Below are 26,048 nucleotides of genomic sequence, written 5' to 3'. Positions count from 1 at the left end.
ACACTAACTGTAAGTTGCTCTGGAAAAGAGCGTCTGCTACATTACTATGTATGCGACACTGGACAGCTTCTCACCTGGTGGTCTTCCTGGGCCATGAAGCCCAGCAGAAGCCTCAGGCCCACCTGGGACAGCTGCAGCCACTGGGCCCCTGACGAGTACCACACCATTAGACTGTCCATCAGAGTCACTGTCTCCTCCAGGACCTAGAAGAAAACAATCATTGAATCAAATCACCTCTTACATGGATTGTGTTACTCAATTGGTTTATAATTATTTAACAAAACCTAATTGTGGACTACAGTCACTCTTTGGCCATAGACTGCTTTCAATGTAACCAATGTCTTCATATGTCAAATCACTGAACTATCACTTTACAATGGTATGACATTCACACATACTGCCAAAGATGGAGTAATAACAAAGATGTCGCTCCTCCTAATAACAATACCTTCTCTGTCCACAGGGTGGGGTTGACCAGGCCCTCAGCCTGCAGGAAGTCCTGCACAACGTGGAGCAGCCGCACAGCGTTCTCGGTGTGCTGGGGCAACATGGCCGCCGTCGCCTCCCGGTTGTCAGTCACAGCCCACTCCAGCATCCTCTCCATCAGACTGGGTGAGAGGGAGGGAGGGGTGGGAGATGGGGATAGAAAAAGAGGAAAGAAGGATAACAGAGGGAGAGTGGAGGAAATTAAGAGAGAGAGACAAACAAAATGTGAATAAACACCAGAGAACCAGACCCTCTCTTCAAGACTGATGTGACGGAACACTAAACATATTGCACATTGAACAGCCACAACTACAGTCATCACGTCACCAGGCAAGCTGGTTCCTACTCCTCACTATAGTCATCAGGCTGGTTCCTACTCCTCACTACAGTCATCAGGCTGGTTCCTACTCCTCACTACAGTCATCAGGCTGGTTCCTACTCCTCACTACAGTCATCAGGCTGGTTCCTACTCCTCACTACAGTCATCAGGCTGGTTCCTACTCCTCACTACAGTCATCAGGCTGGTTCCTACTCCTCACTACAGTCATCAGGCTGGTTCCTACTCCTCACTACAGTCATCAGGCTGGTTCCTACTCCTCACTACAGTCATCAGGCTGGTTCCTACTCCTCACTACAGTCATCAGGCTGGTTCCTACTCCTCACTACAGTCATCAGGCTGGTTCCTACTCCTCACTAGTCATCACGTCACCCTGCAGGCTGGTTCCTACTCCTCACTACAGTCATCACGTCCCCAGGCAGGCTGGTTCCTACTCCTCACTACAGTCATCACGTCACCCTGCAGACTGGTTCCTACTCCTCACTACAGTCATCACGTCACCCTGCAGGCTGGTTCCTACTCCTCACTACAGTCATCTCGTCACCCTGCAGGCTGGTTCCTACTCCTCACTAGTCATCACGTCACCAGGCAGGCTGGTTCCTACTCCTCACTACAGTCATCTCGTCACCCTGCAGGCTGGTTCCTACTCCTCACTAGTCATCACGTCACCAGGCAGGCTGGTTCCTACTCCTCACTACAGTCATCACGTCACCCTGCAGGCTGGTTCCTACTCCTCACTACAGTCATCTCGTCACCCTGCAGGCTGGTTCCTACTCCTCACTAGTCATCACGTCACCAGGCAGGCTGGTTCCTACTCCCCACTACAGTCATCACGTCACTCTGCAGGCTGGTTCCTACTCCTCACTAGTCACCACGCAATAATTTTTTGTAACAAAATGTGTCTTTTTAAACTGTAATATCTTTGTGAGACTGGACCTTTTTAATTGAACGTAATATATTGTGTTTGTTGTCTAAATGGAACTGTGCATTCTGCATATTTTCAGTCTTGTCAACTGAGAATGAAATAAATCAAATGTAAGAAATGCCACTGTGTCCACCTGAGCTTGATGTGGTCCACAGGCAGCAGCAGCTCGTTGGTAGTGCCCAGCTTGGTGAGGGCAGAGAACACCTGCCCCCGCTCCAGCCAGGCGGCATCGTCCGAGCCCTCCACGCCTCGCCACATTACACACAGCACGATCTCCAGCAGCATGCGAGACAGCTCCTCCTCTGTCCGCTAGGGGGAGACAGAGAGGAGGGAGTCAGTGAGTCACATCCAGGTACAGATAGACAGAGAAACACAGAGGGGGTTGCCTCCCACCCCCAGCCTCCATGGTGTGGTTTGACCCCCCATGTCTGGCCCTACTGACGTCAGTCCATGGGAGAATCTCAATTGCATTACCTTGACTCCTCGTGTCCTCTCTCCCCTCCCTCTTCTGAAAACCCATCCAAAACAGGACCTCCGACTTTCTCATCCAATGGGTTTTGAGAAGGAGACGAGGAGAGAGGACGCGAGGAGTCAAGGAAATGCAAATTGAGATTGTCCCCATCTATAGATGAAAGGGAGAGGTGGCTCCCTAGTGAGGCAGTGACATTTTATATCTTTATCTGTCTGCTGAGGGATTAGAGGACCTGAGGGACATAGGAACACTCTGGCACCGCAGTGGAAACCAATAGGGTGGATACAGAAGCCCCCAATAGGGTGGATACAGAAGCCCCCAATAGGGTGGATACAGAAGCCCCCAATAGGGTGGATACAGAAGCCCCCAATAGGGTGGATACAGAAGCCCCCAATAGGGTGGATACAAAAGCCCCCAATAGGGTGGATACAAAAGCCCCCAATAGGGTGGATACAGAAGAAACCAATAGGGTGGATACAGAAGCCCCCAATAGGGTGGATTACAGAAGCCCCCAATAGGGTGGATACAGAAGCCCCCAATAGGGTGGATACAGAAGCCCCCAATAGGGTGGATACAGAAGCCCCCAATAGGGTGGATACAGAAGCCCCCAATAGGGTGGATACAGAAGCCCCCAATAGGGTGGATACAGAAGCCCAGAATAGGGTGGATACAGAAGAAACCAATAGGGTGGATACAGAAGAAACCAATAGGGTAATCTGGATCCCTACCAAGAATTAGCTTTCAAATATCCAATTTAAGCAGCTGAAGGAAGACAATTTATACTATTGATATACAGCCACTGTGACTAGCCAGACTGTTCCTACGGCCTTCAGGACACCACCTAGACTAAACCACTATAGTCTATTGATATACAGCCACTGTGACTAGCCAGACTGTTCCTAGGGCCTTCAGGACACCACCTAGAGGAAACCACTTTAGTATATTGATATACAGCCACTGTGACTGGCTAGCTACACTGAAGAGGCTAGGAAACCACTGTAGTCTATTGATATACAGCCACTGTGACTGGCTAGCTACACTGAAGAGGAGAGGAAACCACTGTAGTCTATTGATATACAGCCACTGACTGGCTAGCTACACTGAAGAGGAGAGGAAACCACTGTTGTCTATTGATATACAGCCACTGTGACTGGCTAGCTACACTGAAGAGGAGAGGAAACCACTGTAGTCTATTGATATACAGCCACTGACTGGCTAGCTACACTGAAGAGGAGAGGAAACCACTGTAGACAGGTGTCTCACCTCAGCACAGCTGAACGACTCCCCCAATGACACGTTGTCGCTGAACAGGAAGCTGTCCTCGGTGAGGGACGCCGACGAGGTATCTGGGAAGGCCTTGGCTGACGTCATCAGCGGCGATGGCGTGCTGACCATGCTCCCCGGCGTCTGGTTGCCGCTCTCCCCGCCCTCATAGGCACTCATGTGGGACAGGTCCAAACTCAAACCCCCTGCTTTCCCTCCCCCAGAGGCCCAGGGCTTGAGCAACTGGCCCTCCCCAATCTGACTAACGGGCGTGTCCAGAAGCGAAAGTACATCCCCGTTTTCAAGACTATCCACAGATTTTCTGGAGCTCATGCTGAGGCGGTCTTCATCCACCAGTCTTCCAGCGCTGCCTGCTCGGCCCCTCCTCTCCAGGGGCAGTTCTAGGCGGCTGCCGCTGCCCCGGCTGAGATTGAGGTCCAGGCTGCAGGCGCTGGCAGCGTCGCCCCGGCCCGGGCCGCCCTCGCAGGGGGAGCGCAGGAACAGCCTCATCAGGGTTTCCTGCCAGCACAGCTGTCTGGAGATCTCCCGCGCCGCGTCCTGCTGGGACTGGAGGAGCTGGTACAGCTAGAGGGAGAGAGTGCATTAATATTACTACCTGTGTATTCATTATTGCTCATTCAACATTACTGACCTGTTATTTATTATTCAATGAGTATTATGCTTACTTTTATGTTATTTATGTCATCAATGATTAAGTATTTTTTGGGAGGGAAGGAATGATAGCGAAGGAGAGAGGAGGAAGGATAGAGAGAGGGGGGAGGAGGAAGGATAGAGAGAGGGGGGAGGAGGAAGGATAGAGAGAGGGTAGAGGAGGAAGGATAGAGAGAGAGGGGAGGAGGAAGGATAGAGAGAGAGGGGAGGAGGAAGGATAGAGAGAGGGTAGAGGAGGAAGGATAGAGAGAGGGTAGAGGGGGAAGGATAGAGAGAGGGGGGAGGAGGAAGGATAGAGAGGGTAGGGGAGGAAGGATAGAGAGAGAGGGGAGGAGGAAGGATAGAGAGAGAGGGGAGGAGGAAGGATAGAGAGAGGGTAGAGGAGGAAGGATAGAGAGAGAGGGGAGGAGGAAGGATAGAGAGAGGGGGATGGATAGAGAGAGGGGGATGGATAAGGAGAGGGGAATGGATAGAGGGACAGAATAGAGCTTTAGGAAGATCAAAACCAGATATTTTAGCACAAGCTTATAATCCCTTTTATAATACCTTAATTTCAAAGATTTCAAAGTAATATCATGCATTTCCGTTTATGGTTGATGTTGTGATTGAATTATGGATATCAACATCTGGTATATAGGAAGATGTCTGTTTCTACACTGAGGACAGGCTTATACCTGTATGTGTGTCGTTTTAATAACTTAGTGTGTGTGTGTGCTCTGTTCCCTCACCCTATTGCACACGAGCAGGCGTACGCTGGGCCCGGCCCGGTGAGTCAGCTGGACCAGGGCCATAAGGTCCTTGTAGCTCACCACATGATCTAGGGGCGGGGGTCAAAGGTCAACATGATGAGTCATAGCCATATAATTTAGTAGAGTACACATTGACTGAATCTCTATTACCTGTTGGGCCACACCATAGTACTGGGTCACGTTCAGTAGGGCACACCGTATAAAAACATTTCGCAAAGGAAGGCAGAAAAGCGTGTTCAGTTAGTACCTCACTGTTTTAAAACGTTTTCTCCCAGCTGAACATAACCCTGATTGATCTGTCCATATAGCTGAATGGGTAAAACAATAACCTGAAGTACACTGGCGAAACATTGATTTCCTTCTCCTGCCATTTGCCCATACAAACCTCACTGCAGAACCGCCCTGACCCTCTCCAGCCAATCATTCAGTCATTTATAGAGAGGAAGCCATTCTCTGCAGTCTGCACTCCCTCCAACTTCAGCCTCACCTGAGCCAATCCATTAGCCCTCAACGCTTCATTGATTGGCCACTAAATCAAACTCCCATGGAGTCAAGGGAGTAGAGCCAACCAATCTAAAGTATGCAAGGGCTGAACACCACATCTACAAAGGTCTATAGGGACAGCTGGGTGAAGCAGAGTCACTACTCATTCGTTTTTATTGGCCAATGAAATTAAACCACTTCACCTGCGTTACTGTAGATATTGCTTGGGTAAAAAAAAAGGATAACTTTTCTTTTTTTTAAGTCACCAAACACATTTGTATTGTTTTTTACTTATTGAATTTGTTTGCTGTTTTTTATGTATTTGTTAAGTTGCAAATGAATTACCCCTCGGACACAATAACTATTTATTGAATGGAATTTCAAAACGACGTTGATGATTGACTGTTGAAGGAGCCGTCTCCAACCATGGAGTGATCTAGTCCCCAGAAACATATTTGAATAATGGTATGGTGGACACTGACAGGGTGAGAGAAGGGGTGGGAGGGACACCGTCACCCACCTGTGTGGAGCACCTGGTTGAGCAGGCTCTTGACGAGGGAGGGGGTGACGTGGAGGTCAGAGAAGAGCAGGGAGAGACCGGAGTATCCCACCTCCCTCAGCTTCAGCCTCTGCTTGTTCTTCTCATAGACACGGTCACAGCGCAGCATGCGGTCAAACATCTGGACTCACACACACACGGCAAAGACCATTCAATGACGTTACATTAGCAGCATTCAATGTCAAAGAGAAGGGTCTTGTATAGTACCTAGTGAAAGTATTGACTGATCTGCACAACATAACCTACTCCACATTTTCAAAGTCAAATTCAATTTGAAAAAATCCAGAATATTTCTAGGCCAGTAAGTTCTCCATGTCCAACAGAAATTCGGAATCGTCAAAACCACAACACACTTACCCGTTTATTGTGTGTGGACAGGTGTATGTTGGTATGTGTGAGGAGGTCCCTCACCTTGAAGACGAGCTCTCGGAGGCGGTCTGAGTGTTTGGTGTTGAGCAGCAGGGCGTAGCAGGAGTCGGCCGCCCCCGGCTCAAACAGCAGCAGGAAAAGCTGGTCCCTGGCAGCACTGGTCTGGAGCAGACTTAGCAGCAACTCTATCACTCCACACAGCTAGAGGGACACACACACTTGGTTAGCAACTCCACCAAGACACAGACACACACACACACACACAGAATTAAGTGGAGAGAGCAAGTAAATGACGAGTGTGGTTTCAGGGACTGAACAGCCTAATAATGGGTAGGATGGAGAGAAGACAAACTGTGGAGGATGAACACTTGACATTGCAGTGAGCATATGTCACATGCCATGATGTCACAGGCCATGTATAGAAACCTATGTAAGAGGATAAGACAAACAGGAAAAAGAGCTGGAGAAAAGGAGGGAGAGAGGAAGGACACGGACACACAGGAAACAGATCCTCATTGAATGCCAGGCGTATAAATCCTGTGTGAAGTGAGTGGATGGGAAGCTGGGCCTTGAGACAAGAGGCCTGCCGCAGTCAGTTAACCAGAGCAGCCAGCTGAAGGCTATTAGGGGGGGACAGCTTTCTTCTAGAGGCCTAGGTAACCAGCAGGCCAGGGAGCAGGGCTATCCTTAGTGTAGCCGCAGGCTGGAAACACACAGCCCTCAACACTGTGCCAGGCACAGAGCTGGCAGATGCTCCCTCATAGACACCACAGCAATGGTCCTCATAGAATTTCTAAGTGATATTCCAGTACATGGATATTGAAGACAACTTTATTCAGAGGGCCAATAAGTGAGAGATTGAATTGCACTCGGTCTCCCACATTGGGTAACAGCCAGTCTATTAACCATCTTGTCTTCAATGGAACTCATATGGAGTGGAGTCCTCTGACTACAGGACATCTGCTTTATCCATGTTAATCCATAATACGATGCATGGCTTCATTAGTGTTAATATTGGAACAGACACAAAGATTCTGACACAAGTCATGGACCCGTCATCTGTCCGTTCCACCCTTCCCTCACCTGTTCCTCGTCTCCGATGGCGGCGATGTATCCCAGAATGCTGTGCATCTCCTCCTGGGTCATACCCTTGCTGATGTAATACTTCAGGAGGCCGCAGAGGGACGCTCGGATGGTCTGATTGTCGTCGTCACTAATATCTCCTTCCCTGCTAACATTCTTACTAACAGATTTAGAATAATTTATTTAAAAAATATATTATTTTCTGAGAAATCAAGTTGACTGTAGAACTTGTACAGTTATTACAACACATACATCTCATGTAACAGATGGCGCTTGAGTAGGACAATTATGAACCATGAGTAAAAACCAGAAGCTGAGCATTCTGGGAGATGGAGTCCCACCCGTAGTAAAGGCGAATGGTGTCCAGTAGAAATTGAACTCCGTATTTCTTCCGGAACTGCTTCCTGTTTTCTTTGATGACGGTGGACATGTACTGGATGTGACCTTCATCACCATGAGAAACCAAATTGACAAGAGTCACACACACACAGGGATGGATAGGTTACATTCTAAATGTAATCCATTACAGTTACCTGCCCAAAAATGGAATCAGTAACAGAACTTTTGGATTACCCAAACTAACTTAATTTGATTACTGTCAATTACATTTGGATTACTTTCCCCTTAAGAGGCATTATGCCGCGTTCACGTTCTAGTCGGAACTAGGAAACTCTGAAATTTCCGACTTGCTAACTGGTTGTAGTTATACACGTGCCACGTTCAACCAGTTAGCAAGTCGGAAACTTCAGAGTTCCGACTAGCATGTGAAGGTGGCATTAGAAGTAGACAAAAAGGGTCCATCAAACGCATGTGGTGTGTCATTATAGTGGTCTCTGACTTGCTCAGGTGGAACAAACTTCAACTTGTTCCTGGATTTGCAACCAATCACACTCTCATATCGGCTAACACGTGAACCCCCCACACAGACCCATGGTCTCAGGTGCTCACCGATGCGCAGGGGGAAGTCTCCCAGGTTCCAGATGCTGAAGTTGAACAGAAGGTGTGTGTGGAGCTGCTGCAGCAGCTGTTGGTTCTTTTCATAGGTAACCTGCTCCACCAGGAGCTGAGCAGACACCAAGACACTCACATCCACCAGACTGAGAGGCAGCTACACAGAGAAATACACACACGCAAAAAGAGAGAATTAATAAGAGAGCAGAGAGAGAATGACAGAAAGAGAGTGGAGAGAGAGAAAGAGATTGAGAGCGCGCACGAGAGAGGAGAGAGAGAAAGAGGAGACAGAGAGAATGAAAGAGCCAGAGAGAGTTGAAAATGCGCCGGAGGGGAAGGCCGCTGTTTTACGGGCTCCTAACCAACTGTGATATTTTGTGTGATTTTTTTTGCATTGGTTGCAACTTATTTTGTACAAATGTTGCTGGTACCGTCTCTTATGACCAAAAATAGCTTCTGGATATCAGAACAGTAATTACTGACCACGAACTGGACAAAGATTATTTCTTTAATGAGTCTGACGTGAAGGATATACAGCTTCTACGAGACCAGGCCCAAATCCACGTCATTCCCGTGAAAAGAATACGGAAATACAGGGGATGGAAATTGGGGTGTCTTGTGAGAATCGTTGGCGAGTGGGTAACCCGCCTCAAACATCCGTTCTATTGGACAACGTGCAATCACTGGAGAATAAACTGGATGATCTCCGCACGAGACTATCCTACCAACGGGATATTAAATACTGTATTATCTTATGTTTCACCGAGTCGTGGCTAAACGACGACACGGATAATATTCAGTTGGCTGGGTTTTCCGTGCATCGGCAGGACAGAAGAGCTACGTCTGGTAAGATGAGGGGTGGGGGTGTGTTTATTTGTCAATAACAGCTGATACGCGATGTCTAATATTAAGGAGGTCTTGAGGCATTGCTCGCCTGAGGTAGAATACCTCATGATAAACTGTAGACCACACCATCTACCACGAGAGTTTAACTATATTTTTTTAGCAGTCTATTTACCACCACAAACTGATGCTGGCACTAAGACCACACTCACAGAGCTGTATAAGACCATAAGCAAACAAGAAAATACTCATCCTAGTGGGCGGGACTTTAATGCAGGCAAACTTAAACCCGTGTTACCCAATTTCTACCAGCATGTCACAAAAAAACTATAGACCACCTTTACTCCACAAACCGAGACAAATACAAAGCTCCCCCTCGCCCTCTATTTGGCAAATTTGATCATAATTCTTACAAGCAAAAACTAAAGAAGGAAGTACCAGTGACTTGCTGAATACGGAAGTGGTCAGATGACACGGATGCTACGCTACAGGACTGTTTTGCTAGCACAGACTGGAATATGTTTCGGGATTCATCCAATGGCATTGAGAGTATACCACCTGTCACCAGCTTCATCAATAAGTGCATCGATGACGTCCCCCCCCACAGTGACCGTATGTACATATCCCAACAAGAAGCCATGGATTACAGGCAACATCCGCACTGAGCTAAAGGCTAGAGCTGCCACTTTCAAGGAGTGGGACACAATTTCAAGGAGCGGGCATTCAATAAATCCCGCTATACCCTCTGACGAACCATCAAACAGGCAAAGCGTGAATACAGGACTAAGATTGAATTCTACTACACTGGTTCTGACTCTCGCCGGATGTGGCAGGGCTTGCAAACCTTTACGGAGTACAAAGGGAAACACAGCCACATGCTGCCCAGTGACGCGAGCCTACCAGACGCGCTAGATGCCTTTTACGCTCGTTTCGAGGCAAGCAACACAGAAGCATGCATGAGAGCACCAGCTGTTCCGGACGACTGTGTGATCACGCTCTCCGTAACCGATGTGAGCAAGACCTTTAAACAGTTCAACATTCACAAGGCAGACAGATTTCCAGGACGTGTACTCAGAGCATGCGCAGACCAACTGGCAAGTGTCTTCACTGACATTTTCAACCTCTCCCTGACCGAGTCTAATACCTACATGTTTCAAACAGACCACCATAGTCCCTGTGCCCAAGGAAGCAAGGTAAACTGCCTAAATGATTACCGCCTGTGGCACTCACTCCGGTGGCCTTGAAGTGCTTTGAAAGGCTGGTCATGGCTCACATCAACACCATTATCCCAGAAACCATAGACCCACTCCAATTTGCATACCGCCCCAACAGATCCACAGATGACGCAATCTCAATCGCACTCCAACACTGACCTTTCCCACCTGGACAAAAGGAACACCTATGTGAGAATGCTGTTCATTGACTACAGCTCAGCTTTCAACACCATAGTGCCCACAAAGCTCATCACTAAGCTAAGGACCCTTGGACTAAACACCTACCTCTGCAACAATTAAGTAAATGGCAACCTGGACCATTTACATTGACAACCCCCCCCCCTTTTTTTTTTTTACACTGCTGCAACTCACTGTTAATTACCTATGCATAGTCACTTTACTACCATCTACATGAACAAAGAAAACGAAAGAGCCAGAGGGAGAGAGAGACAGGCAGACAAAGAAAGCGTTAACAGAGTGTCTAAACCTTCTGCATCAGTCCCCCCAGGGTGGCTACTCCATGGGAGTGCAGCAGGCTCTCCTGGTTGATGGGGTGACGCTGCAGGAAGTGCTTCAGCACCAGCAGGAACGTGGCAACCAGGTTCTTCTCCAGACGCGCCTCTGAAACACACACAGTCAGTTCAGTTCAATAACTGTAATGCTTGTATTATCACCTAAAGATAAACATGTTTTGTGTTGGGGACTCACCCGAGGACCTGTTGGAGGGCAGGATGACCCAGTCCCCTTCCCCAGGGGAGGTGGCCACGTCAGGGGTGGGGCTGATGAACTCTGACCCCGTGGGGTCGGCAGCGGTGTGGTTCTCAGGGGTCAGCAGGGTGAGTTGCTCCAGGATAGGGAAGAGGACAGGTAGACCTCCCACGCAGTTGATCATATCCTGAACACAGGAGTGTGAATTAGAAAGGATAAAATTAACCAGAGGCTGAATCAGAAAGGGTAAAATTAACCAGAGGCTGAATCAGAAAGGGGAAAATTAACCAGAGGCTGAATCAGAAAGGGTAAAATCAACCAGAGGCTGAATCAGAAAGGGTAAAATCAACCAGAGGCTGAATCAGAAAGGGTAAAATCAACCAGAGGCTGAATCAGAAAGGGGAAAATTAACCAGAGGCTGAATCAGAAAGGGTCAAATTAACCAGAGGCTGAATCAGAAAGGGTCAAATTAACCAGAGGCTGAATCAGAAAGGGTCAAATTAACCAGAGGCTGAATCAGAAAGGGTAAAATTAACCAGAGGCTGAATCAGAAAGGGTAAAATTAACCAGAGGCTGAATCAGAAAGGGTAAAATTAACCAGAGGCTGAATCAGAAAGGGTAAAATTAACCAGAGACTGAATCAGAAAGGGGAAATAATCAGAGACTGCATTGAATATAATTTTGCCCTGTAACCATCCCCCAAGACAACACCCTATTGCCTGGCCGGGATTGGAACCAGCAATCGTGCAGCTACTGATTGACTTATGTAATCTCTACACTACATACCACCCATCAACCATCTAATCAAATAATCAACAATAAAATTAGGAGAATATGTTGTCGTTCCTAAATCGTACCTTGATGTCCCAGTTGACAACCTTGTTCCCAGTCAGACGCCCATGGAGGAGGTTGGGGGACAGGTCCAGACAGATGGGGTTCCGACAAGCCTATAGGAAACAGGAGACATATTTCCTTGTTACACCGCCTGTCACAACTGACAAGCCTATAGGAACCAGGAGACAAGTTTCATTGTTACACCACCTGTCACAACTGACAAGCCTATAGGAACCAGGGGAAATAATGAATTGTTACACCGCCAGTCACAACTGACAAGCCTATAGGAACCAGGGGAAATAATGAATTGTTACACCGCCTGTCACAACTGACAAGCCTATAGGAACCAGGGGAAATAATGAATTGTTACACCGCCAGTCACAACTGACAAGCCTATAGGAACCAGGGGAAATAATGAATTGTTACACCGCCTGTCACAACTGACAAGCCTATAGGAACCAGGGGAAATAATGAATTGTTACACCGCCAGTCACAACTGACAAGCCTATAGGAACCAGGGGAAATAATGAATTGTTACACCGCCAGTCACAACTGACAAGCCTATAGGAACCAGGGGAAATAATGAATTGTTACACCGCCGGTCATAATTGACAAGCCATTAACATCCATGACTGTAATAATAAAGCATGGGCGGTGAGTAATGAGGTAAATGATTGACAGTAGCCTAGTCCAATCACCTTGGGGGAGTAGTGCAGCAGGAGTTTAGTTGCGAGGTCACCGAGCTCCGCCTCCTGGGTCTTGAAAGGAGAAATGCAGTTTGGCCCTGAGAAGAGAAGGAAACCAACCAAAGATATGATAACATTACTGTCACTGGCCATGTTCCAATGCTCATGAAATGCATCCTTCCTTCCTTTGAAGAAATCGCTGTTCTGACAACATCTGATTAACGAGACTTCTCCCCAAAGTGGATATGCACTCAGTCTCTCCCCTTCATGGATATCCAACAGAAACGAAGAGGTGTGAGAAATATGGTGGAAACTTTCTCAACCAGTGCTTACATCAATCCAATGCCTGTAAAAGCATGAAGAGGAGTCAATGGCTGCACACTTCAGGGAGAGAATCAATGGAGAGAGTCCATTGGCTTCAATAATCCAATCCCGATCAGATCAGAGATTATCTCAAGGAAGGGAGGAGGGAACGTTCAGGGATGCCTTTTACAATAGTTCTATGGGAGAAATCCAATTGCATTTCCCTGATTCCTTGCGTCCTCTCTCGTCGCCTCCTCCTCATAACCCATTGGATGAGAACATCAGAGGTCCCTCCCTTCTGCCCTTTTCATCCAGTAGGTTGAGACGGAGGCGAGGAGGATGCGAGTAATCAAGGAAATGCTATTTAGATTCTCCCCATCTCTCTCACCGGGGCTGCAGAGGGCCTTGACGTGATTGGGCTGCAGTGCATCGTGGAACACCATGACGCTACCCAGTTGGCCCTGCAGGGAGGTGGGGCTGCCCCACTCGCTGTCCTGCGTCCCCGCAGAGATCAACTTGGTGACCGACTCAGTCTTGCCCCCCAGGAGGCTCCCCCAGCCCTGGGTCGACAGGATGCCCCCCAGGGAGGAGCGGGCAGAAGGGGGCACCCCGGAGAAGGGGGGGTCTGAGATTTGGGAGGGGGGTGGCGTGGTGGTGCGATGGCCTGCTGAACCGATGCAGCAGGAGGTGAAAGGCTGAGGGGGCAAAAACACAGTCAGGGAACTGAATAGGAGTTCACGGGAAAAACACAGTCAGGGAACTGAATATGAGTTCACGGGAAAAACACAGTCAGGGAACTGAATATGAGTTCACGGGAAAAAACGTACACACAAATGTATATAAACAACACGCACACACAATGTAATTCATGACAACTCTCACCTCTGTCATGGTTGGGTACTTGAGTGGTGCTGACAGTTTCTGCTGTCCATCTACATAGATGTAAACTAGACTCTGTCCAAACGGCCTCTTCCCCGGTACATGGACTACACCTATACTGTGCTGTGGGCAGAACACAGACAGGACTCAATATCCCACAATTCACCCTGTCGGCAGCCAGCCGCACAGACCATAGAGATATATCCATTCTAGTGGTCTATATTTAAGTCTATGACACAGACAAGCCTACAGGAAAGTGATGATGTCACTCACCCAGAGTGAGTCACAGAAAGAGTAGTCTGGTAGCATCACTGTCATGTACTCCTTCTTGGTGCACACGGCAACCACCAGCACCCCTGCTGAACTGATGAAGGCCTCCAAGCCTGTTCCTCCCGGGGTGAAAAAACTACAGAGGAACAGACAACAGAGCACGTTACACACTCTTAACCTGTCTCTCCCCATCCTCCTGTCTCTTCCCATCCATCTCCCTCCCTCAACCAACCCTCCCTCCCTCAACCAACCCTCCCTCCCTCCCTCGACCACATTCTCTACCTCATCCACCTTCCTCCATCCATCCCTCTCCCTAGATCACTCAACCTCCGTCTGTCTCAACCTCCGTCTGTCTCAACCTCCGTCTGTCTCAACCTCCGTCTGTCTCAACCTCCGTCTGTCTCAACCTCCGTCTGTCTCAACCTCCGTCTGTCTCAACCTCCGTCTGTCTCAACCTCCGTCTGTCTCAACCTCCGTCTGTCTCAACCTCCGTCTGTCTCAACCTCCGTCTGTCTCAACCTCCGTCTGTCTCAACCTCCGTCTATCTCAACCTCCGTCTGTCTCACCTGTACAGCTGCTTCCTCTTGTCCCCCTTGCCGGGCAGTCCCTGCTGGTCCTGGTCCAATGAGAGCCAGGCCAGGAAGCTGAAGGCGGGGCCCGGCCAGCGCATCACCATTGGCACGGCGATGCCAGCCATGCTGGGCGACAGATCAAAGTACTGCATGGCGCTCTCCAGACCCTGCTTCCGCACCATGCCCAGGACCGCCCTCAAAACCGGGCCCACGTACGGGTGAGCCTGCCCAGGCTCCAGCGGCCTCAGAAGCCTGAGTAACTGGAGGAGCTCACCGCCGCTCAGCGACTGGCTCCCCAGCGACCCTAGCAAACTAACAAGGCTTTCCGCGCACGCCCGGTGCAGGCGAGCGTGGTGCCCAAGGGTGGCGAGGAGCCGCACGGCCATGGCGGCGTTGACGCAGGTGGCGCGCGTCTGTCGGTTGATGCAGCAGAGGCGGCGGAGCCAGTCGGCAGTGAACACCTGCAGCTCAGCAGAGTCCATCTCTGGGAGCCACTGGATGAGGAGGAGCAGGGGCTCCACATTACTGATGCCCAGGATACCCACCGAGCTGTGTTCACCCTCCACAGCCTGAGAGGGCGGGGAAGGAAGGAAGGAAGGAAAGAGAGAAAGAGAGAGAGAAAGAGCAGATACCCGCTATGTGTCATAAGTGCACAGACAAACATGGGGTTTTATGTCCCAAATGCGACCCTATTCTCCATGTAGGGTGATGCTCCTGTGACTATGAACCAGAAGACAATATGCCCATAATCAGTGTATAGATAGTAGAAGACTTGTTATTGCATTTTGGTTTTAGGACTTAAATTAAAAAAGCAATATGCCTTGTGTTACAGTGGTATTAAAAGTTAGTGTAAAATCCAGTCCAAAGTAGTCTACTATGGGGAAGAGGTTGTACTTTAATATGTGAAGAACAGAAGATCTCCAGTGACAGAGGGAATCTCTCACCATATTCATCAGTTCCTTCAGCAGGTGTCTGGAGGGCTGGCCCAGGGAGACCAGAACCTCAAACAGGTGAGTGTAGCCAATCCGCTCCTTGAACACCTCCTGTAGGGGCGGGACTAAACTGTTAGCAATACTGTGTGTGGATCAGTCTATATATTTACATTTTATATATGGATATGTTGGAAGGGTTGTGTGTGTGTGTGTGTGTGTGTGTAGTTCACCTTTGCAGCAGGTGACTTGTGCATCACCGTCGTCAAGGCTTTGATGGTTGCCACGGCGAGAGAGTCCAGTCGCCCTTGAAACACCTGAGACGATATCAGACCTGTCAATCTTTCTCCTGAGCCAATCCCCATTTCCTTAAGCTCTCAGGGGGGTGTGTGCAGTATTGTACGTGAGTGAAACGCACCCCTTTTTATCCCTGCCTTCATGCAAACAAAATGAATGATTAAGGTTTTTATGAGTAATCAAATCATAATTTAAATGATCGTCATTCTTCGAAAATAACATTGACATCATGCTTAAATGATACCTCACTCCACTCGCAGGAATGAAAGGAGGCTGTTGGTGTGTGTGTGTGTGTGTGTGTGTGTAATCACTGCAGAGGTTTAGGATCTGATTATTCGTGGACAGAAGCTGCAGTGTAAGTGCTCATTGCTCTTATTGCCCTTGATATAAAGAGGAAACAGACACGTCAGGCCTTTCTGCTCCAGACAACACCAGGAAAAATGAAAATTTCCTGTCAAGAGTCATTGTCTGACTAATATCATAGTACTCTCTGGAGCAGGAAGCTCTGAGGGCTCCCCAAAACACAACATTTTAAGAATATATATTCCTCTCTCCTTCACACAGAGGAACACCAACACACACAGAGGGGCAACACTTCCTCCTGTCAGCAGACACACTGGCTCAAAGTAGCCTCACAAACACCCACACACATCCTCTGTCCAGCTCTGCCCTTCTCCAAATCGCTCTTTTCTCTCCCTTTAACGGAGTGTAAAACATTCAGTGTGTCTCGGACCGGCTGGAGAGGGTCTGTCCGTGGTGAAAGAAAATAAACAGAAAATAAAACACACAGAAATAAATATCTCAAACAGATGTTCAGACCACCTCGGCCATGGACGTCCATCAAGACACTAGCCACGGTCTCCATGGTAACACAAGACAGGTGAGGTGACAGCATTCCAATTGGAAACCCACATGACGCCAGCAGAGAAAACCAACAGGGAGGGAGGGAGGGGAAGATGACATAAGGGAGGAAACAGAAGAGGGTAGAAGAATGACATGATGAGGAAAAGGAAAATGAATGAACGATGGGTAGCAACGAGAGAGAACAAGAGACCACTCCGCGACAAGACAACTAGCTGATTAGTTCTTCTCATTGTACAGTAGCTTTGCCCTGTAAACCAAAAGTGACACCTACTCTAAGTCTTTACTGCGTCATGGTGATTTTAAATGCGTCATGGTGGTTTTAAATGCATGCACTGACAGTTATTTGATGTTTCACATGAACTCAGCAAAAAAAAGAAACGTCCCTTTTTCAGGACCCTGTCTTTCAAAGATAATTCGTAAAAATCCAAATACTTCACAGATCTTCATTGTAAAGGGTTTAAACACTGTTTCCCATGCTTGTTCAATGAACCATGAACAATTAATGAACATGCACCTGTGGAACGGTCGTTAAGACACTAACAGCTTACAGACGGTAGGCAATTAAGGTCACAGTTATGAAAACTTTGGACACTAAAGAGGCCTTTCTACTGACTCTGAAAAACACCAAAAGAAAGATGCTCAGGGTCCCTGCTCATCTGCATGAACGTGCCTTAAGCATGCTGTAAGGAGGCATGAGGACTGCAGATGTGGAAAGGGCAATAAATTGCAATGCCCGTACTGTGAGACGCCTAAGACAGCGCTACAGGGAGACAGGACGGACAGGTGATCATCCTCGCAGTGGCAGACCATGTGTAACAACACCCGCACAGGATCGGTACATCCGAACATCACACCTGCGGGACAGGTACAGGATGGCAACAACAACTGCCCGAGTTACACCAGGAACGCACAATCCCTCCATCAGTGCTCAGACTGTCCACAATAGGCTGGGAGAGGCTGGACTGAGGGCTTGTAGGCCTGTTGTAAGGCAGGTCCTCACCAGACATCACCGGCAACAACTTCGCCTATGTGCACAAACTCATCGTCGCTGGATCCGACAGGACTGGCAAAAAGTGCTCTTCACTGACGAGTCACGGTTTTGTCTCACCAGGGTTGGATGGTCGGATTCACATTTATCGTCGAAGGAATGAACGTTACACAGAGGCCTGTACTCTGGAGCAGGATCGATTTGGAGGTGGAGGGTCCAGGGAAGAGAAGACATCCTCCTCCCTCATGTGGTACCCTTCCTGCAGGCTCATCCTGACATGACCCTCCAGCATTACAATGCCACCAGCCATACTGCTCATTCTGTGCGTGATTTCCTGCAAGACAGGAATGTCAGCGTTCTGCCATGGCCAGCGAAGAGCGCGGATCTCAATTCCATTGAGCACATCTGGGACCTGTTGGATCGGAGGGTGAAGGCTAGGGCCATTCCCTCCAGAAATGCCCGGGAACTTGCAGGTGCCTTGGTGGATCTCACAGAAAGAACTGGCAAATCTGGTGCAGTCCATGAGGAGATGCACTGTAGATACTGACTGTTATTTTTGATTTTGACCCCTCCCCTTTGTTCAGGGACACATTATTCCATTTCTGTTAGTCACATGTCTGTGGACCTTGTTCAGTTTATGTCTCAGTTGTTGAATCTTGTTATGTTCATACAAATATTTACACATGTTAAGTTTGCTGAAAATAAACCCAGTTGACAGTGAGAGGACGTTTCTTTTTTTGCCAAGTTAACACCAAAAAAAGGTGCAGTGAAATGTGTTGTTTTACAGGGTCAGCCATAGTAATAAGGCGCCCCTGGAGCAAATTAGGGTTAAGTTCGTTCCTCAAGGACACAGACAGATTTTTCACCTTAACGGGTCGAGTATTTGAACATCCAACCTTTCGGTTACTGGCCCAACACGCTTTCATTGTGTGTGTGTCTCTCGGGTTGGGTAATAAAACAAGATATTTCTGAGGACTGTAAGGAAAATGGATGAATAAAGTATTTTTCATCTTCATTCATTAATTCCACAGCTGACCTATAGGAGAGGAGACAGCATGTCTGACTGTGGTCAGGTTGCTAGGTAACCAGGTAACCATGGGTGGCCATTACACAGAGTCGGGGTATCGGATTACAGGTGCTCAACTCTGCCTGACTACAAAGGAATACTTTGTAGAGTGTGTGAAATCACCTGGCCGCATGATAACCAGACCAACAGGTGAGTGTCTGCCTACAGATGATTCACTTCAGGTGAGTCTTTGTGACTAAAACACACCACAGACCAAGAGACACACTACAGACCACTGTATGTCAAGAGAACACTGCAAAGCTACATTAAAGGGTAACAGTGAGTGTTTGTGAGTGCAGGGGAGGCCAGGTGAATAACACTGAACAGGGGGGACGGTTTGACCACACACTGCAGGTGATGTTGTTTGCCTTTTGCAGATCAGGCTACATTCTGTAAAAGTTACTTTGAAGTACTTTCAGACAAATGTTACTGTAAAGACTGCTTAATTGATTGAATGACAGATTGACAGCTTAATTGATTGACAGCTTGATAGACAACTTAATTGATTGATTGACTGCTTGATTGAGTAACTGCTTAATTGATTGCTTAATTTATTGAATGACAGCTTGATAGACAGCTAAATTTATTGATTGATTGCTTAATTTATTGAATGACAGCTTGATAGACAGCTATATTTATTGATTGATTGACTGCTTGATTGAGTGACTGCTTAATTGATTGATTGATTGTTTCCGACTACAGGGCAGCACAGATGTACGTCTTGTCATGGAGTGGCCATCTTGACGGGGATGGCGGTGACGATAGCATGAGTGACGGTGGTGACGTGAGTGACGGTGTCGACAGATTGACAGTATACCTGGGTGTCACTCTCTCCTGTCACTGTCAGTAACCTGTTGGTGAAATCTTTCTGGTCCTTCTCTGCTGTCGTGCACCTAGCATTAACCAGCTGCAGAGTTGAACCAACAACAGAACGTGGTGAGGGGGGGGTGAGGAAGAGAGGAAAGAGTGGTGGATGGGGGTCAGAAGGTAAAGGTTGTGACTCACAGAGGGGCTGGGTGGGGGGGTTAGTGGTACCTAAGTGCTCCAGCACTAAGTGGGGAGGTAAAGTCATAACATGCACAGTGAGCCTGAATTGAAAGGCTCACTAATAGTGTAAGGTAACACTATGCTTCCTAGACAGAGTTAACTCGATACGCTGAGGGAAAATACATACAGTAAACAGTAGGCTAAGACACGCGCCCGCCCCCCCCCCCCCCCAATCCTGTTCAACATCCTTTGTGCCAGGGCTGAGCGAGACCATACCTTGCTGTTCTGTAGTAGGCGTGTCAGGTGCTCGAAGCAGTTGCTGTTGAGGAAGATGGCCTGCAGGACGGGACGGTCCGAACACAGGAACATATCCCTGATAGTGTCTGGAGGTCACAGACACAGGAGAAGAAAAAAAGGGGAATGGGATATGAGAGAGCGATAAGGAGGAAGAGAATAGGAGAGAGAAAGCGAGAGCCTTCATAAACTATTTATAAAGGCCTCTAAGTGCTTCCGAAATCATGGAAATCAGAAGTCAGGTGACAGTGGTCAACACTCAACCTATACTAGGTGCTAGTGGTAATGTAAGTAGTTCAGTAAACCACACTGGTATAAAGAGTAACCTTGTCTGAGACCTGAAGACTTGCGTTAGCTTCCTCAGCTAATGCCTAGGCTTTAGCCCAGTGGGCTATTGCAGCTTTGTGGCGTACATGACAATCCGGGTTCGGTCACTCACCTAGCATGTGCACCTGCAGCGCTACGAAGCGGCTCTCCCAGCGGCGGCCCAGCACCTTATGACCTTTGACCCCTTGTTGCACGGCCGCTGCCGCCGGATCAGAGTTGAGCAGTTTGAAGTAGTTCTCCAGCACCGAGCCGATCTCCACCTGTATGAATGAAGGAATGTTATTTTATTACATTTCAAATAAGCTACATTAGCAAATCGATTCAGCCAATTGGAATCAACAATATACACATAATTTTAAAAATCTGAAGATAAAAACACTATAAAGTCAACGATCTGGCTCTTGTCAGAATGACACCCTCTTCCCTATATAGTGTGAGTAAAAATGATGTTGTCTGAAGAGATAGCACCGACTCTAACTTTATCTTGGCTTGTGCTGGTGACTGTGACGACCTCCTCAGACCAATTGGCAGTACTCCCAGAACATTGTTCTGAGAACCAAAAAGAGTATCTCAGTTTCAAGGCCTCAGTTTGGAAAGAAGCAGCCTCGTCATTCACATGCAGAAACCAACGTTAATAATGAATAAGGTAAATCATGCTTTATGACTTGTTTGTATAGCAGTATACACACACACAACTTCTCACCACTGGTCACTCTAAAAGCACTGACCTGTTTACATTAATATGAAATTGTATTCTATTACTATCATGAATGACTAGATTTTTTGGGCTATGATTTTTGAAAGTTCCTAAACTATTGTTAACTGCAATTTATTTAGCTGGGAAAAGAAAACAAATCTATGTTAAAAAAATATATAATTCTAGTGACCTGGCGTTGGTCTGAACTGCTGGCCAGGAGGGAGTGGACCACCTCCCTCAGACAGCCCAGGGTGAGCAGGGACTTCCGGTCTGGAGCCTCACTGTCCCAGTCCTCCCCGTCCATGTCTCCCCCCTCATAGTCCCCCAGCACACGCAGCAGAACCTCCATGGTGGCTGGGGAGATGGCTAGTAGAGCATTACGCTGTGGAGGGAGGGAGCCTTCATAAAACGCTTTATACGGCCTCTACATACTTCAGAAATCATTCACAAGCAAATGTCCTGCTACAGTTTAAAGGGTGGTAAATACCACTAAATGTCCTGCTACAGTTTAAAGGGTGGTATATCCCACTACATGTCCTGCTACAGTTTAAAGGGTGGTATATCCCACTACATGTCCTGCTACAGTTTAAAGGGTGGTAAATACCACTAAATGTCCTGCTACAGTTTAAAGGGTGGTATATCCCACTAAATGTCCTGCTACAGTTTAAAGGGTGGTTTATACCACTAAATGTCCTGCTACAGTTTAAAGGGTGGTTTACCACTACATGTAAATGAGGACCATTGCGTTCTCTACAGTGCATTCAGAAAGTATTCAAAACCTTTGACTTTTCCACATTGTTACAGTACAGCCAAATTCTAAAATTGATTAAAATCGTTTTTTTACCCCCCTCATCAATCTACACACAAAACACCATAATGAGCAGGGAAAAACAGGTTTAGAAATGTTTGCAAACTTACTACAAATAAAAAACAGATATATCACATTTATGCAAGTATTCAGACCCTTTACTCAGTACTTTGTTGAAGCACATTAGGCAGCGATTACAGCCTCAAATTTTCTGGGGCAGTAGTTTCCGAACTTTTTATAGTCCTGTACCCCTTCAAACATTTAACCTCCTGCTGCGTACCCCCTCTAGCACCAGGGTCAGCGCACTCTCAAAATGTTGCTTTTTGCCATCATTGTAAGCCTGCCACACACACACACAATACGATACATTTATTAAAACATAAGAATTAGTGTGAGTTTGTCACAACCCGGATCGTGGGAAGTGACAGAGTTCTTATAGGACCAGGGCACAAATAATTATAATCATCATCAATAATTTGGCTCTTTAGTTTGCCATCGTACATATAAAACCTTATTTGTTCATAAAAAATGGTGAATAACTCACCGCAGGTTAATGAGAAGGGTGTGCTTGAAAGGATGCACATAACTCTGCAATGTTGTATTGGAGAGAGTCTCAGTCATAAATTATTTTCCACACACAGTCTGTGCCTGTATTTAGTTTCATGCTAGTGAGGTCTGACAATCCACTCTCACATACACTACCAATCAAAATTTTGGGGTCACTTAAAAATGTCCTTGTTTTTGAAAGAAAAGCACATTTTTTTGTCCATTAAAATAGCATCAAATTGATCAGAAATACAGTGTAGACATTGTTAATGTTGTAAATAAGTATTGTAGCTGGAAACGGCAGATTTTCTTTATTGAATATCTACATAGGCGTACAGAGGCCCATTTATCAGCAACCATCACTTCTGTATTCCAATGGCACTTTGTGTTAGCTAATCCAAGTTTGTAAAAGGCTAATTGATCATTAGCAAACCCTTTAGCAATTATGTTAGCACAGCTGAAAACTGTTGTCCTGATTAAAGAAGCAATAAAACTGGTCTTCTTTAGACTAGTTGAGTATCTGGAGCATCAGCATTTGTGGGTTCTATTACAGGCTCAAAATTGCCAGAAACAAAGGACTTACTTCTGAAACTCGTCAGTCTATTCTTGTTCTGAAAAATGAAGGCTACTCCATGCGAGAAATTGCCAAGACACTGAACATCTCGTACAACGCTGTGTACTACTCCCTTCACAGAACATTGCAAACTGTCTCTAACCAGAATAGAACGAGTGGGAGGCCCCGGTGCACAACTGAGCAAGTATATTAGAGTGTCTAGTTTGAGAAACAGACGCCTCACAAGTCCTCAACTGGCAGCTTCATTAAATAGTACCCGCAAAACAGCAGTCTCAACGTCAACAGTGAAGAGGCGACTCTGGGATGCTGGTGATTCCAAACTTCTTCTATTTAAGAATGGAGGCCACTGTGTTCTTTGGGACCTTCAATGCTGCAGAAATGTTTTGGTACCCTTCCCCAGATCTGTGCCTTAACACAATCCTGTCTCGGAACTCTACGGACAATTGCTTCAACCTCATGGCTTGGTTTTTACTCTGACATACACTGTCAACTGTGGGACCTGATATAGACAGGTGTGTGTCTTCCCAAATCATGTACAATCAATTGAATTTACCACAGGTGGACTCCAATCAAGTTGTAGAAACATCAAGGATGATCAATGGAAACAGGATGCAGCTGAGCTCAATCTCGAGTCTCATTGCAAAGGTTCTGAATACTTATGTAAATAATGTTCTTGTTTTTATTTTTAATAAATGTATAAACATTTCTTTAAAAACATATTTTCACTTTTGTCATTATGGGGAATTGTGTAGATTGATGAGGAAATTGTTGTATTTAATACATTTTAGAATAAGGCTGTAACGTAACAAAATGTGAAAAAAAGTCTAGGAGTCTGAATACTTTCCGAAAGCACTGTATAAATACCTAGGTGTCTGGTTAGACTAAACTCTCCTTCCAGACTCACATCAAGCATCTCCAATCCAAAATTAAATTTAGAATCGGCTTCCTAATTCACAACAAAGCCTCCTTCATTCACAACAAAGCCTCCTTCACTCACGCTGCCAAACATACCCTCATAAAACTGACTATCCTACCAATCCTTTACTTTGGTGATGATATTTACAAAATAGCCTCCAACACTCTACTCAACAAACTGGATGTAGTCTATCACAGTGCCATCAGTTTTGTCACCAAAGCCCCCATATACTACTCCACTGCGACCTGTATGCGCTAGTTGGCTGGCCTTCACTACATATTCGTCGCCAAACCCACTGGCTCCAGGTCATCTTTCAGCCTCTGCTAGGTAAAGCCCCGCCTTAGCTCACTGGTCACCATAGCAACACCCACTCGTAGCACGCGCTCCAGCAGGTACATTTCACTGGTTATCCCCAAAGCCTACACTTCCTTTGGCCGCCTTTCCTTCCAGTTCTTTGCTGCCTGTGACTGGAATGAATTGCAAAAATCACTGAAGCTGGAGACATATCTCCCTCTCTAACTTCAAACATCAGCTGTCAGAGCAGCTTACCGATCACTGTACCTGTACACAGACAATCTGTAAATAGCACACCTAACTACCTCATCCCCATAGTATTACTTAAACTCTTGCTCTTTTGCACCCCAGTATCTCTACTTGCACATTCATCTTCTGCACATCTATCACTCCAGTGTTAATGCTAAATTGTAATTATTTAGCCTCTAGGGCCTATTTATTGCCTACCTCCCTTATCCTACCTCATTTGCACACACTGTACATATATTTTTCTATTGTGTTATTGACTGTACGTTTGTTTATGTGTAACTCTGTGTTGTTGTTGTTTTGTTTTTGTCGCACTGCTTTGCTTTATCTTGGCCAGGTAGCAGTTGTAAATGAGAACTGGTTAAATAAAGGTGAAATAAAAAAAATAAAGCCTTCTGTTGTTCTCATGTGGCAAACATGAAAGTGTAGGGTCACATGACTTTATATGCTGGGATAGTGTAGGGTCACATGACTTTATATGCTGGGATAGTTTAGGGTCACATGACTTTATATGCTGGGATAGTGTAGGGTCACATGACTTTATATGCTGGGATAGTGTAGGTCACATGACTTTATATGCTGGGATAGTGTAGGGTCACATGACTTTATATGCTGGGATAGTGTAGGGTCACATGACTTTATATGCTGGGATAGTGTAGGGTCACATGACTTTATATGCTGGGATAGTGTAGGGTCACATGACTTTATATGCTGGGATAGTGTAGGTCACATGACTTTATATGCTGGGATAGTGTAGGGTCACATGACTTTATATGCTGGGATAGTGTAGGGTCACATGACTTTATATGCTGGGATAGTGTAGGGTCACATGACTTTATATGCTGGGATAGTATAGGGTCACATGACTTTATATGCTGGGATAGTGTAGGGTCACATGACTTTATATGCTGGGATAGTGTAGGGTCACATGACTTTATATGCTGGGATAGTGTAGGGTGAAAAGAGTGCATCTTGATTCTCACCTGTCCCCCTGCCACGATGGCTCCAAACAGGTGTAACAGACAGCATTTCAGACTGTCCTTAAGGTGTTCACTCTCCTGAAAGCACTCTGAAACACACACACACACACAGTCAGTGGACATGGAACACTGTGGGCGTTTTGTTAACTATGCAAATATAACACCCACAACATGAGGTCAGTCTGGTCTGGTGCTGAGAGAACGGCCTCTTGAATGGCTCCGTCTCAGTCTGGTCTGGTGCTGAGAGAACGGCCTCTTGAATGGCTCCGTCTCAGTCTGGTCTGGTGCTGAGAGAACGGCCTCTTGAATGGCTCCGTCTCAGTCTGGTCTGGTGCTGAGAGAATGGCCTCTTGAATGGCTCCGTCTCAGTCTGGTCTGGTGCTGAGAGAATGGCCTCTTGAATGGCTCCGTCTCAGTCTGGTCTGGTGCTGAGAGAACGGCCTCTTGAATGGCTCCGTCTCAGTCTGGTCTGGTGCTGAGAGAATGGCCTCTTGAATGGCTCCGTCTCAGTCTGGTCTGGTGCTGAGAGAGCGGCCTCTTGAATGGCTCCGTCTCAGTCTGGTCTGGTGCTGAGAGA

The 26,048-nt window shown here is 46.9% G+C and overlaps 1 protein-coding gene across 3 annotated transcripts in view; it reads right to left on the bottom strand.

The window, feature by feature from the left end:
- The window catches only part of nbeal1 (neurobeachin-like 1), a 61,899-nt gene that overhangs the window by 14,669 nt on the left and 21,182 nt on the right, over nucleotides 1-26,048 (bottom strand). For 2 of the 3 annotated variants that reach the window (XM_055908467.1, XM_055908466.1), the window contains exons 8-32: nucleotides 25,475-25,560; nucleotides 21,298-21,489; nucleotides 20,523-20,670; nucleotides 20,066-20,172; nucleotides 19,620-19,709; nucleotides 15,821-15,904; nucleotides 15,603-15,701; nucleotides 14,653-15,227; nucleotides 14,090-14,222; nucleotides 13,820-13,939; nucleotides 13,326-13,632; nucleotides 12,647-12,732; nucleotides 11,972-12,061; nucleotides 11,115-11,301; nucleotides 10,894-11,027; nucleotides 8,347-8,506; nucleotides 7,740-7,842; nucleotides 7,399-7,558; nucleotides 6,358-6,516; nucleotides 5,908-6,067; nucleotides 4,884-4,972; nucleotides 3,484-4,068; nucleotides 1,882-2,057; nucleotides 449-608; nucleotides 75-203 (exon numbers count right to left, since the gene is read on the bottom strand). In XM_055908467.1, the coding sequence (XP_055764442.1) occupies nucleotides 75-203; nucleotides 449-608; nucleotides 1,882-2,057; nucleotides 3,484-4,068; nucleotides 4,884-4,972; nucleotides 5,908-6,067; nucleotides 6,358-6,516; nucleotides 7,399-7,558; nucleotides 7,740-7,842; nucleotides 8,347-8,506; nucleotides 10,894-11,027; nucleotides 11,115-11,301; nucleotides 11,972-12,061; nucleotides 12,647-12,732; nucleotides 13,326-13,632; nucleotides 13,820-13,939; nucleotides 14,090-14,222; nucleotides 14,653-15,227; nucleotides 15,603-15,701; nucleotides 15,821-15,904; nucleotides 19,620-19,709; nucleotides 20,066-20,172; nucleotides 20,523-20,670; nucleotides 21,298-21,489; nucleotides 25,475-25,560 (4,319 nt within the window). The remainder of the gene's footprint in view (nucleotides 1-74; nucleotides 204-448; nucleotides 609-1,881; nucleotides 2,058-3,483; nucleotides 4,069-4,883; nucleotides 4,973-5,907; nucleotides 6,068-6,357; nucleotides 6,517-7,398; nucleotides 7,559-7,739; nucleotides 7,843-8,346; nucleotides 8,507-10,893; nucleotides 11,028-11,114; nucleotides 11,302-11,971; nucleotides 12,062-12,646; nucleotides 12,733-13,325; nucleotides 13,633-13,819; nucleotides 13,940-14,089; nucleotides 14,223-14,652; nucleotides 15,228-15,602; nucleotides 15,702-15,820; nucleotides 15,905-19,619; nucleotides 19,710-20,065; nucleotides 20,173-20,522; nucleotides 20,671-21,297; nucleotides 21,490-25,474; nucleotides 25,561-26,048) is intronic. The other variant, XM_055908468.1, reaches the window with a different exon arrangement.

Source organism: Salvelinus fontinalis, chromosome 41, assembly GCF_029448725.1.
Source record: "Salvelinus fontinalis isolate EN_2023a chromosome 41, ASM2944872v1, whole genome shotgun sequence".
NCBI classification, from domain to species: Eukaryota; Metazoa; Chordata; class Actinopteri; order Salmoniformes; family Salmonidae; genus Salvelinus; species Salvelinus fontinalis.
The sequence above is the reverse complement of the archived record's forward strand: the minus strand, read 5'-3'. Positions and strand labels throughout refer to the sequence as shown.